This window comes from Hemisphaericaspora subhashii, assembly GCF_019202705.1.
Source record: "Hemisphaericaspora subhashii strain CBS 10753 chromosome Unknown scaffold51, whole genome shotgun sequence".
NCBI lineage: Eukaryota > Fungi > Ascomycota > Pichiomycetes > Serinales > Debaryomycetaceae > Hemisphaericaspora > Hemisphaericaspora subhashii.
Window position 1 is genome coordinate 44,271 of NW_026057323.1, and position 14,156 is coordinate 58,426.

At 34.2% G+C, this 14,156-nt stretch overlaps 5 protein-coding genes across 5 annotated transcripts; 1 reads left to right on the top strand and 4 right to left on the bottom strand. All coding sequences in view use genetic code 12, as the record gives it.

Annotated features, from left to right (window-relative positions):
* Positions 1-272: 272 nt before the first annotated feature.
* Positions 273-1,382, top strand: RCL1 (rRNA-processing endoribonuclease; the record flags this gene model as incomplete). Its single annotated transcript, XM_049407498.1, has 1 exon — positions 273-1,382. The coding sequence occupies one exon, from the start codon at positions 273-275 to the stop codon at positions 1,380-1,382; it is 1,110 nt and encodes a 369-aa protein (XP_049263086.1).
* A 542-nt stretch (positions 1,383-1,924) lies between these two features.
* J8A68_003624 (uncharacterized protein) lies at positions 1,925-2,329 on the bottom strand (the record flags this gene model as incomplete). The annotated part of the gene is made up of 1 exon (XM_049407499.1): positions 1,925-2,329. The coding sequence occupies one exon, from the start codon at positions 2,327-2,329 to the stop codon at positions 1,925-1,927; it is 405 nt and encodes a 134-aa protein (XP_049263087.1).
* A 636-nt stretch (positions 2,330-2,965) lies between these two features.
* TOR1 (phosphatidylinositol kinase-related protein kinase) lies at positions 2,966-10,450 on the bottom strand (the record flags this gene model as incomplete). Its single annotated transcript, XM_049407501.1, has 1 exon — positions 2,966-10,450. One exon carries the CDS (start codon positions 10,448-10,450, stop codon positions 2,966-2,968), a length of 7,485 nt encoding a protein of 2,494 aa, XP_049263088.1.
* A 235-nt stretch (positions 10,451-10,685) lies between these two features.
* ARP3 (actin-related protein 3) lies at positions 10,686-11,954 on the bottom strand (the record flags this gene model as incomplete). Its single annotated transcript, XM_049407502.1, has 1 exon — positions 10,686-11,954. The coding sequence occupies one exon, from the start codon at positions 11,952-11,954 to the stop codon at positions 10,686-10,688; it is 1,269 nt and encodes a 422-aa protein (XP_049263089.1).
* Positions 11,955-12,446: 492 nt separating this feature from the next.
* On the bottom strand, positions 12,447-14,099 carry CCT5 (chaperonin-containing T-complex subunit; the record flags this gene model as incomplete). Its single annotated transcript, XM_049407503.1, has 1 exon — positions 12,447-14,099. The coding sequence occupies one exon, from the start codon at positions 14,097-14,099 to the stop codon at positions 12,447-12,449; it is 1,653 nt and encodes a 550-aa protein (XP_049263090.1).
* Between the last annotated feature and the right edge of the window lie 57 nt (positions 14,100-14,156).

Here is a 14,156-nt window from a genome sequence, read left to right on the forward strand (position 1 = left end):
CAATTTGATTCTTCTGTGTATTTGTCTATTTGTCAGATTGGCTGGCTGTCTGATATGTAAACCTAAAAAAAGATTAAAGGTTTGGTGGTTTGAAATTGAAAACAAAAAAAGGTCGTGTAAAAGTGAATAAAATTTGGTTTGTCACTTCGACACAAATCATGTGACTTATGATCGATGAGCATCATTAGATTTTTGAAAAAATTATTTCAACTAAATTTAACAAACTTGTTAAAGACACCCAATAAACTCAGTTACTCCAAAAGACTCCAGAAATGTCAAGTGTTAAGACTGATGTGACTATTTTTGAAGGTCATAGAAACTTCAGATTACGTTTACTTTTATCCACATTATCAGGTAAACCAATCAAAATAACTAAAATAAGATCAAATGATATGAATCCAGGTTTAAGAGATCATGAAGTATCCTTATTAAGATTACTTGAATCAGTAACTAATGGATCCCATATTGAAATTTCATATACAGGTACCACAGTCATATATAGACCAGGTATCATAACAGGAGGTGAATTAACCCATAATTGTCCAACCAATAAACCAGTGGCATATTTCATTGAACCAATGTTATTCCTTGCACCCTTCTCCAAAAAGAAATTCTCGATTATCTTTAAAGGATTAACAGCATCAGAAAACCCAAATGATACTGGTGTTGACGCAATCAAATGGGGTTTGTTGCCAATTATGGAAAAATTCGGAGTTAGAGAAGTGTCATTACATATCTTGAAAAGAGGTTCACCACCATTAGGAGGAGGTGAAGTTCATCTTTTATGTAATTCCTTGATCCCACAACCGTTGACTATACACGCATTAGATATCCCCAAGTTTTCTGCCATCCGTGGTGTTGCATATTGTACCAGAGTTTCACCTTCCGTTGTTAATAGAATGATAGATGCAGCCAGAAAGGTATTGAAACCTACTGGTGTCGAGGTTAATATAACAGCAGATGTTTGGAGAGGTGAAAATGCGGGTAAATCTCCCGGGTTCGGAATCACATTAGTTGCCGAATCCAAGAAGGGTTGGAGAATAGTTGCTGAAGGAGTTGGGAAAGCTGCTTCTTTACCTGAAGAATTGGGAGAAAGCATTGCCTATCAACTTTTAGAAGAATTGACAAAGAGTGCCGTAATGGGAAGTTATCAATTATTATTAACACTTGTATATATGACTATTGGGAAAGAAGATGTAGGAAGAGTTAAGATACACAAAAGTCAAGTTGATGAAAGCCTCATACATAACTTAAGAGATATTCAACAAGTGTTTGCAACGGAAGCATTCTTGAAAGAAAGTACGGATGAGAAAGAAGATGAGTTTATGAATGTATCCATCAAGGGTGTTGGTTTCACTAATGTTTCCAAAAAGATAGCATAGAATATCATATAGTACCTAATACATAAATCTGACAAGTGAGAAACTACTTCGGTTCTCTCCAATTTCACCCTCTGTTAAAATCTTAATGCCAGCAATTAAGCAAGGTTGTGTTTCATGGAGCGGTAGCGTTATTGGAGTTTAGAAGTGTCAGTACCTAATAAACCTGGACGCTCTTATTTCTTCTTCCTGTACTTGTTGGTTAGAGTTATCAATTTAATTAGACTCTTTATTTACTAGTGGGAACCAAAAAAACCTGTTCATACCTAGAATTCCTTTGCTCTGAGCTAATTTCGCTCATAGACTTCCTTGACCTCGATGATTTCGATCTTTGATGTTCTTTGTTTTAGGTTTTTAGGAGGTTTTTTTGCAACCATTAAAGTGCTTCTTACGAATTGAAAAAGATAACGATTCCTATAACCGACAAATATTTATTCCTATATATACTTATATATTTAATTCTTATAACTGAAAGAAAATATCATTTTAAAACCGAAAACACAATTTTCTAGAACCAAAAACAGAATTTTAGATACCTAAAATGTTTATAACATTAAAATAGCAGCAAATGCTAAAAACCCACCAGCTCCAGGGCCGAAAAGTCCACCTTCAAGACCAGCGGCATCACCTTTAGATTCAGAACTGGCAGCTTTTGCAGACGTAGCGGATTTTACTTCAGACTTTACTGATGACATATCTGACTTTGCAGCAGAAGCCATTGAGGTCGCTTTGGATTCCATTTTGGACGCGTCAGAAGTTATATCTGACTTTACAGCAGAGGCAACTGAGGTTGCTTCGGATTCCATTTTGGACATGTCAGAAGCTACGCCTGCTTTAACTTTGGAAAGCAAAGGTGTAATCGGCTCGGGAGCATGCGAAACACTAGAATCAGTAGCAAGAACGATAGCACTGGAAGCAGTAAGGAGGAACAATGGGTTAGATAATTTCATTTAAACGAAGGATGATGGTCTAAGAATAATCTCTTCCTGAAAGTAGGGAGGAATTGATATCTATTTATACTTCAAAGAATTGGCGACCAAAACACACAACTCCACCACTGTATATCCATGGACTATTCCGTTAATAGTTATTTGAAGTCGTGTAATCGTAAATGGTAATAAAAGCAATCAAACAAATCTTGCGGCATTTCATTTCGAGGCTGCAAATTATTGAGTTAAAAATGACGTCAGAGTCCCGTAAATTCAAAGTCACCAATATACGCAAAAAAAAGAAATCGTTATCGGCTCAGAGAGGGGGCTACTTTTATTTTTAGATAATTATTTAATTGGATAATTACGTTACCGTTGGCAGACCGTTACATGGCAACCTCGAGCAAATATTCTAGAAACCTGGCTTTAGTTATGATTCTTTCATTTCTCTTCTCTAAGAAGGCTTAAGAAGCTGTTCGTATATTCTAGGGGAATTTTGATCTATTTATAGTACTCTTCATTACGTCTAATGAATATGCAATCACAACTTTGCCAACTCACACTTATAAACTCCGTAAAACTCACTAAAATACATTATCAAAATGACTAATTATTAACTATTAAATTATCTAAAAACTAAATTGTAAAACAATAGATCTACCAGAATGAACACCAACCAATATAATGTTGACATAAATTCTCTACACTAGTGGCTTGTTGAATCAATTTATCCACTTGAGTAGGAACATCCAATCCTCTAAGTCTCTTAATGTCATCACCAGTCAACTTATCCGTAATTCTCTTCAAAACCAAAGCAGCTCTTGCATTTCTAATTTCTAATTCATTCTGCTTCTGTAATCTTGCTGCTTCCTTTTCATCAATTTGACCTCGTCTTAATAATTCTGCTGTATTGACTTGAGGAACTCTAATACCAGTAGCTTCAGCGACCGCTTTAGTTGGGAAATCGAACCCCCAATTAATCAATGGATCATATGCAAATGCTTCAAGAATTGCCATTAAGGACTCCTTATTGTCTCTTAACACTCTCATGACATGCTCACAAGTAATTCGAAATGATCCCTCAATACCACTTACTTCCATGGCATAATTCAACATTCTAGTTAATCTAAATGGAACCTTTTCGGGATATTTTTCTCGAAGAATAGCTGCTTCGAAACAATCACCAAAATCAATGTGAACAACCTTACCAGTAATTCTATCCAACATCAAATTCGAAGGATGTCTATCACCTAAACCAAGAATGTACCCAACCATAGACATAACTGCCAAAGATCTTGTATAAGTAGTACGACGATCCAACCATGCTTCTGAAGATTTTGATTTCAACCACAAGACCTTATACAAATCTTGACCTCTTGTGTTATCCAAAGCACTGGTAAAGACTTCAACCTTTTGCAATAACGTCAAAATATCATAATCAGGTGCCATTTGAAGTAAAAGACGATGTTCAATATTCAACATGATACTTCTGGATTCTCTGTATCCTTTAATTAAAACATGGAAAGTATCACTATTAGGAACCCAACCTAACAAACCAACCTTTGGCGATAACGGAATTGCTGGATATTGTTGAATATCCAAATGTCTCTTGAAACATTCAGGATCATTGACTAATAAAGTATTGACTAAACCAAATAACTGCATAACTAAATTATCTTGTCGAATATCTTCATGTCCCTTCAATGCATATTGATAATCCTTACCATCACTTCCTCGACATGCAAGTTTTCTTGGTCTTTGCTTAGAAGTAATAACCGAAAACGTTGGATCAAATCTAATAATTCTAATGACAGGTTTACCAGCTTCATATGTACCGGGAACTGCTAATTCTAAATCTCTAGCTTTTTCCAAATTAGGTGAAACAAATTGTAATTCAAGACTAACCAATTGTGGTAATTGTCTAGTAATTCTTCTAAACACATTATAATAAATATCCCAAGCTTGATTCAAATTAGTAATATCCTTTGTTCTTCTAAAATTCAATACCCATTCATACGCATCTGCAAGTTCTCTTCCAAATGCATTGGCAAAAGCTTGTTCTCTCATAGTTTCAGGTCCCTTTTGTAACATTTGATGAAGAGGCTCCAAAACTTCAAACATCTTTTCGGTATTGTGTTCTCCAAAGAATAATCTCGACGCATCTTCTAACCCTTCATACCATTGTTCATGCCAAAGAACAGCAACTCTGATAAGTTCATGACTTACTAATTCTGCTTGATCAACCAAACTTGCTGAATGCAATCTCATCTTTTCAATTATTGACTGAGCTGCTCTCTTACGACTTACCGACTCTGAAGTAATGGCAACTGCTAATGGATACACCAATGCTTGTGGATGTGCTTTACCTAAATCAGTTAACAATCCAAACAAAGATCTACTAACAATTTGATTTGGTTGATGAATACGAGAAATCAATTGTGGAACAACTTCTAACCAATTGTCAATCTTGACCATATTGAACCCTTCGGTCATTGCTTGTGCTGCTTCTGGGATTCCACCAAACTTAAACCATAATGTGAGCAATCTCAACATATCTTGAAGTGAATTTGAATATGACAAAGCAATAGAATGAAAGAAACCTTTAATAGAAGGAATGACATGTCTTTGAACTGCTTCGATTGGGATGATATTAGGTTGACTAGGCTGTCTTTGTTGTTGACTTTGTTCACCATCTTCATTATTTTTCGAATTTGTTGATTCATTCTGATCAAGAACTTCAAATTTGTTATTGTTGGCATTATTTTGACTAGTGTATAATGAAATAACTTCGAAATTTGCAAGTGCCCAATTATGCCATGCCTTATACCATTTATTATCGAAATGAGTTGCCAATAAATATGCACCTAAAATGATTTCTGAAGTTTCTGTTCTCCAATTATTATTCAATGCAATCTGCCATTCACCTTGTTTCAAAAAGCATCTAGCCAAAAGTCTAGTATATTCTTCAACATGCTTAGGAATGCCTGGACCTTCTGATGGTAATGGTTGAGTTATCAAATCATTAGGATTCAATCCAAGGTCTTGTGACATTCTGGTTGTGAAATCAATTAAATGACGTAATGCTTCTGGTCTTTGTCCCTTGGCCCACATGTATTTCAATTGTGCATAAACGACTTGAGGTGGAGCCCTAGAAGGATTTTCAGGTGATCCTTCTTCCAACAATGAGTTTAATGACTTTTCTGCTAAATTGAGTCTTCCTGATTTTCTACAAAGATTGGCAAATTTGATCCACATATCCATATCTTGCTTTGGTTTGATAACTAATGCACGTACTTTTAACATTCTTTGCCATATATCCACATTTCTCTGGCATCCCAACAATCTCGTATTCCAAGTCTTTCGCATAATAGCTCTCCTGTCTGATCCTTGGGGTAAACGTTTATACTTAATAATTTCTTCTAATTCTGCCAACATTTGAACTCTAACCACAACCCCATAAGCCCTATTATAACTTTCACTCACCAACGCAGTAATTTCAGTCACTAATAAATCTCTAGCCTTTAATATATGATCGGATGCATCTTCAAAATTATTACGATGAAGACTCAAAATTGCATTGAAGAACGCTTTATCCGGTGACTCCTGTTTCATGACTTTGATACATGAATCCATTCTATCCCATTGACCTAACCCCCATGCCGCAGCGGCAGCCAATGGAGCTACACTTCTCTTGATATCACTTGATGAATTATCCCATTTACTTCTGGCCAATTCTGAAAGTTGTTCCCATTCTCCCAATGCATGGAAGCATCTCATTTTACCCATAGTAATTTCCATATCATTTGGTTCAAGCTTTTCTCTTTCATTATATGCTTTCAATGCATCTTCCCAACGTTGTAATTTCTCATACCAAGTTTCCTTTAATTGAAGATCATGATGTAATTGAGCATGTTTTAAAATTCCAATAGCCGCATCAGATTGCTGTAATTGATTATTGATACTGATTAAAGATTCGATTGTAGGGGTAGTTGGTTCTTCATAGAATTCTAATTCCTTATAATGTAAAGCCTTTGCAAAAGCATGACAACGTTGAGCATATTGACCTAATGTTGTAATGGCAATCGGTAATGATTTATCATCATGTTCCATAAATTCGGCAAGATTCAATAAAATTTGATGAATTTCAGGTGGGTTACTTGGTGATGAAAGGGCAATACATAATGCTTGAACTAATTCTTCTTTATGTTGAGAATACAATTCACTCCAACAACTTGCAAAACTAGCATTGAATAAATCTTTTGCAAGTGGATAATAATCGGATGCTAAACCAGCACAGGCCCTAATAGCATGAGAAGGACTTTGTAACAATAATTCTTTAGACAATCTTCCAATCCATTCTTGCCAATCTTCCTTGGTACGACGCAGACTGGCATCCCATGCGGCCTTCAATGCAGATTGATTCACTGGTAATTTCTTTGATGGCATATCTGAATCAGCAACATCATAATGGCTTTGATCGTAATCTTTATAAATATCCAAATGGAGTGGTAATGGATCTCCGCTAACAAGCTTTCCTACTAATTGTTCAAACTTTGGTGCATAGATCTTTTGTTCTAACAATACCTTCTTAATAACAGGAATGAAAACACCAAACTCTGGTCCTAATTGAATCAATAAATAGCTTAAAGTATTGATTGCAGGTTCCTTCAATTCATCATTACTTTGACTAAGAATTCTCAACAATGGATGGATAATTCGTGATGACATATCATTCAACATTACATTCTTGGATAATCTACCAATGGTCTCGATTGCTGCTCTTCTTAATTCAATTGGTCCTGTTTCAAAAAGTCTGACAATATTAGGCACAATAATATCCACGTACTCCTCAATATTACTTCCAAAAACAACAAAACTTCTCAATACATGCATTGCTGGAGCTCTATTATCTGACTTATCACCATCACAGACTTGTAACAACAAAGTTAAAACATCTGGTAAATACATCTTAAATTCTCCTTCTAAAGCTTTAGAAATAGATTCAATAACACCAATGATAATCACTTGGATATTTAATTGAGAATTCATCCAGAAAAATTCCTTTATTACTTCAAAAATATCATTCAAAAATGGTCGTATATGTTGTTTTACAATTAATATCATGGCACCTAATTGTTGGAAATAAAATTTCAACATTGATGGTTGACAAGTATGCATAACATTAATAATTCCTGGAATAATTTGAGGTAAGAATGAAACACATCTTAACCCTAAAGTTTGAAAAATGTACATTATCGCTTGAATAACTTTCGTATGATGTTCTTTTAATGATGGATCTTTTAAAATCTTCATCAAATTGGTGATTGCCACAGTTGGATAATATTCTTCATTGGAAGGAGACATCCCTTGCATCAACAACGCCACATCAATAGGAGGAGCATTTTGTTCAGCTGGGATATTTTTTGAATTCTGTTCAACTTCTCGATATTTATATGGATCAAGTGCACCCAAAATCCCTAATAATCTAACTGTTTCTCTTCGTATCTTAGGTGATGTTTCCAGTTTTAAAATTCCAACAAGCATACCTAACAATTGTGGATAGTCTAATAATGGCTGAATAACATACCCTGATGAAGAGGCAAGCTGTCCTAATGTTTTCAAAGCCGCATCTCTCTTATATGAAGAACTTTGATCTTGGAACGTATCTAAAATTAATGGCATCAAATCAGGTATAAATGGCTTTAAATCTTCACCTCCCACGACTGCTAATTCTCCTAAACAATTAATGGCACTAGATGCAACCAGTGATGAAGTCAAATCTTTTGCCTTTGGTAACAATGCTTCCACGATTGGTTTGACATATGGTCTGGTCAATTCCTTTGAATTTCCAATAAGTAATGCTAATAAAATGGCACTTTCTTCTCTCCTTCTACTGGTTGTAGAATATTCCAATCTTTGCAACAATTGAATCAACGTTCTTCTTAAAGATGGTACAATATATGCTGGATTAATCGATGATAATCTCCCCAAAATTCGAATGGCGACTTGTCTGATACTAAAAATTTCATCATTCAAAGCAATGAATAATAATCTGACATTATCAGCTTGAGATAATTGTGCATCAAAATTCCCTGCATTAGCTAAGCATTTTAAACCTTGTAATCTAATCTCTGGAGAAGGATCAGTAATTGAAATTGAAAGCAACTTACCCAAGACTTCATTCACTGCATTCAAAGCATTAACACTGATTTGTTGACATATTGGATCTTTAACAAATATTCCACATGAAGTCACAGTTGCAGTTAGTCTGACTTCCGGACTACGATGTTCCAAATATGTAATCGTACAATATCTTACAAATTCATTCAATTGATAATTCTCAAATTTGAAAAATGCCAACATTTCCAAAGCTTGCACTAAAATTCTGCTATCCCATCTTTCATATTGTTCTTGATTATTTAAAATATTATTGATGCTTAATCCACTATCTCTTGAAATCATGATTAATCTACAATCTCTTGCAAGTGAATGATTAACTCTTATAGTTCCATATGGAGATCCGGGTGGTTGAAACCCTTTTCCTGATAGTACTAAGCTCAATAAATTCAATAATTTTTCATTGATGAGATTGGTTAATGTAGGTATATTGGTTATTAATGTTTGTAAAACATCTTGCATATGTCTTGATAATGAACAATTGGCAAACATCATATCTAAAATATCTCGTTGTAAATGTTTTGTCAATGCAGGACCCACGGCAATTGATAATTTCCCAATACAATCAAATATAGCTGGTTCTGTTTCTTTCCTACTTGCAGTATATTTAGATCCCGGTGTCAAATTGGCCATTGAATTGGCATTTATATTGGGAGTTTCATTTGATACTGCATTTGCTAAAATCAGTTGTACACCCGAATTTGAAGAATATGATAATCCTTCTCTTATATTATCCAAAATTGCATCCAAATAAGTAGCCATTTGATTTCCAACATCCAATGCTATTAATCCTATACTTTTAAATATTGCACTTTTATCGGCATTTGCAGTTTCATTGTGCTGTCCTTTGTATTTTTTAAGTTGTGATAAATAATAAAATAATGTTCTATGAAGATATTTCTCCACGAATAATTCTGGATTGACTTTACATAATAATGGGAAAATATTAGTTAATTCTTGTCTTATGATGGCTAATTTATGATGCTTGTACAAAATAGTATTTTCATATATTTGTTCAAATTTCGATGCAATATAAGGATCATTAAAGTATCTAAGTAATTCACGATAAACCAATAATGACCCATGGATGTTCTCGCTGGATTGTGGTGAGGATGATGATAAGAATGAATAGCTCCCACCACCACTACCACTTCTAACAACTCCTCCATCACTCATATCATTATTAGATTCACTGATATCATTTTCATTAAGTAATCTCGAAGCCAGTTCAATCATTCTCTTGACCCAAAATGTTCGGGCATTAACATCTCTGTCGTAAATAATATCCATACATTTCTGAAGTGCAATTGCTGCATCTGTCCTTATAATTAATTTATGGTCTCTTAAGGGTACCCATAAATGTTCCAATATTTGATTAATCAAGGGTGATAATAAAGTAGGTGCATTATCAGCAAGTGCAGTTATAATCAAAATAGCTGCATGTCTTCTATGTTCGTGTTGTTTATTATCACTTTGTAACCACTCAATTGCTCTTTTACCTTCATAATCAACGAAATCTCCTGTTAAATTACCACCAAGTCTTGCTAATTTCCCCAATGTCTTTGTCGCTTGTTTCATAATTATAAGATCATTAGATAAGATCAATGGACCTAAATAATTTGAGAATCTAGCTGTTTTACTGGCATTTTCTTTACCTACACCAGAATCAAAATCAATTAACGCATTCAAGGCAGCAATACCTCCCAATACTTCCGCAGTCTCGTCACAATGCAATAATTCAAAAACAGCTTTATTGATGTCATTATTGTATCTATTGAATTGTTCTGATGATAAATCTCTTGCAATTGAAGTTAGATGATTCCTTAATTCTTGTGCATATCTCGTTCGTTCTTCTTCTCTGGTTGATTTCAATCCATTGAATATTTGAGCTAATACAACGCCATCCACAACCAGAAGTTGGTTAGCTGTTCCTGCTCCTGTCGCTGTAGTTGTTGTAGCTGACATCCCTTCCTCTCTATATATATTTCAGTAGTTATACTTCGTCTTCTTCTGTTGAAGTTCAATCAAAATCAAATTGGTTGTAAAAATTCCAACCTTCTAAGAAAATGTGAGAAATGAAAGGGAAAAAATAAAAATAAAAAAATCTTATCATTTGTTTTTTAATTTAATAAATTGTATCAATTTACACTACCTTACTAATACTATTGATCTTCTATACAATAGGTTACAATGGGATTGTTTATGGTACAGCAAATAAAGAGAAGTTTCTAACAATGCTTGGTCCATATTCATCATAATCACTCTTAGTGTAACAATAACTCTTAAATTTGGCAGTTTGGGCTAATAATGACCCACCAAACCAAACTGCATATCGTTGTTTCTTATGACTAATGACTGAAACATCAACACCAGAACTTTGAACTCCACTTAATCTTTCACTAATACCAATTCTTTCATTAACAATTGATTTCAAATCTCTTTGTAATCTCTTACCAAAATCTTTAAACATAGTAGAACCACCAGATAAGACGATATTCTTATATAATTTCTTACGAACATCAATTGGAGAAGCTTGAATAACTTGATCAACAACAGTAGGTAATGGAGTTAAATAATCAGAAGAATAAATTTCTGGATTGAAAAAGATTTCAGGTGCTAAGAATCTTTCATAACCAACATCAACAGTATTAGTTTTGTTTCTATCAGTATATTCAACAATATATTGAGCAAATTTTTCTTCTGGATATTGATCAAATCTACTAAATTCTTGAACAATATCAGGACAAACATAACAGAATTGTTGCTTTATACGTTCAGCAGTTTGTAAACTAGTATCAGGTTCACCACGATCTCTTAATAATTTTTGAATAAACAGAGTAATACTTCTACCAGCAATTGGGATATTCTTAATAGCTGCACCAATAACATAACCTTCAGCAACTGGAATAACATGAGTAACACCATCACCAGAATCAATAACTGTACCACTTAAGGATCTATCTTGTACTTTTGGAGAAGTCCAACTGGCAGCTAAAGCTAAAACTGCTTGGACAGCAATATATAAACCAGCACAATTAAAACTTTCAAACATGATTTCAGCAGTACTTTCTCTATTTTCAGGAGGATTTAAAGGAGGCTCAGTTAATAAGAAATAATGATCTTCAGGTTCACATCTTAAATATTTGAAAATTGAACTTTCCCAAAATCTTTCCATTTGATCCCAATCTTCAATTTGTCCATGTTTGATTGGATAGTGTAAACCATAATTAGGTCCATTTGAAGCTTCAATTGCTTCATCTCCAATGAAGAAATCTAAATCTTCTAATCCTCGTTTGGAAGAAAGATTCGAGGCTCTGGCTGCTGCGGCACCTTTGGAAGTTTTGGAAGATGCGGTAGATGTTGCAATTGCAGTTGGAAAGACATATGATGGTGAATCATTACCAGCAAAACCTAATTTTGTTAAACCTGTCCCATTGTCCATGACAACGGCTGGTGTTCCCATACTCATGGTGATTGTATTAAAAAGTTATTGAAATATATAAAAAAAAAGTCAAGCAAATGAAATATATGAATTTATGTATTGTCTATCAAATTGTTTGATTTATCAATTTGATGATTGAAGTTTAATGTTTTTATAAATGTCAATTGATGATTCTCTTCAATTGTCAGTTTCTGTCAACTTGTTGGAAAATCGATTGAGAGTTTTGTTGGTCCGTTCGAAAGAGAGATTCACTCACTCTGGCCCCCGAAAAATCCAGCAAAATATGTCGTCCAGATTTATGTCGCATATCTATTTGGACGACATTTTTCACTTATTGTAAACGCTCTATCATTTGCAACTATGCTTGCTTATCGCAAGGCAAGTACGTCCTGTGGGATATTCCAGAGCTCAAAAATGGCTTATATCTCTTCTACATTACAGTATCTACACATACAAATTCTTCTAGTACATTGGCTTTTTTATTGTATAAACTTATTTATGTACATATTCTATATTTCCTCAATATTCATCTTTTCCACTAATGATAACATCATTAATCTTCAAGATCATTCTAGTTAATTGAGTAGCCAATAACAATTGTTGTCTCTTACCAATCAATGGATCAATAATAAACAAGTCCTTCATGTCATTAGTTCCTTTACCTAAACAATCCACACCCAAATGAGAACAATTTTCATTAACTTGCTTAGATTTCAAACTTGATAAAGTTTCAATTGGATCCAATCCAGAATTTTCAGCTAAAATCATTGGGATTTGATCTAATGCTTGTGCGAAAGCTCTGAATGCATATTGATCAATTCCCTTTTGTTTATCAGCAGCTTCAGACACGGCCAAAGAACATGTTAATTCAGCAGCACCACCACCATAAACAACTCGATTATCTCTAATTAAATTACGTACAACACAAAGGGAATCATGTAAGGCTCTGACACCTTCAGCAGCAATCATTTCATTTGAACCTCTAATGAAACATGTGACTGCTTTACTATTTGAACATTCTTCAATGACTAACATACGATCTTTAGTGGTACCAAATTCTAATTCACGAATTATACCAGCAGTACCTAATTTTTCAGGAGTTAAATCTTCAAATCTAGGTACGATACGTCCATTGGTTGCAATTGCTAATAATTCCAATTCGGAACCTCCAATCCATCTGATTGCATTTAATCCATTAGCTAATAATAAATGGTTTGCTTCATCATCAAAACCCCATTGACATGCAACAACATTTGCTCCTGATGCTTTAACTAAACCAATCATTTCTTGGAATTTCTTTTGTTCATATTCTTGTAAGACTTTAAATTCTTCCACGGTAGAAATATCTAATTTATGTTTAGTTTTTGGTTTTGGTGGTTCAAATGGACAAGTTAAAATAGCAATTTTACAATCTTTAACAAATTTTGGCATTTGAGGATGAGAAAAATCTTTATCTAATAATACCCCTTTAATTAATTCTGAATTTTCAATAGATCCACCAACTTTCTTTTCCATTTTAATTAATTCAAAATCAACATCCTTTCTTTCAAAATCAGCCACTGACATAACAGCATCCACAGCCATATTAGCAAAATGATCATGAGCCTTAGAAACAATCTTAGATCCAAGAGAAGTCTTGGCCGCCCTTATTAATTCATTATCTTGTTCTGATTTACCATTACCAATTGTGATTTCATCAGCTACTTGATTCAAACGACCAATGGCAATCTTACAAGCTTCATCAAACCCATTGGCGATTTTTAAAGGATGTATCCCCTTTTCAATCAATTCCAAAGCTTGGTCCAACATAGCACTAGCTAAAACAACTACACCAGTGGTACCATCACCAATTTCATCATCTTGAGATTTTGATAATTCAACTAATAATTTAGCAATTTCATTATCCAAATCCATTTGTGCCAATATAGTAGCACCATCATTAGTGATTGTGATATCTCCATCTTGACTGATTAAGATTTTATCCATTCCTCTTGGTCCTAATGAGGTTTTAACAATTGAAGCAACTGAACGAGCAGCAAGAATATGAGATTTGACAGCTTCTAAACCGTGTTTTCTTTGTTTTTTACCTTGGTCACGAACGATGATGAACGGACGACCGGTTTCATCTTGTGCGACTATGGCATTTGATAAATCTGGCATTCCTGAAGCCATTTTGGGATGTTTCTTTATTGGTAGTTGATTATCAAAGAGAACGTCTTAGAAGAAATT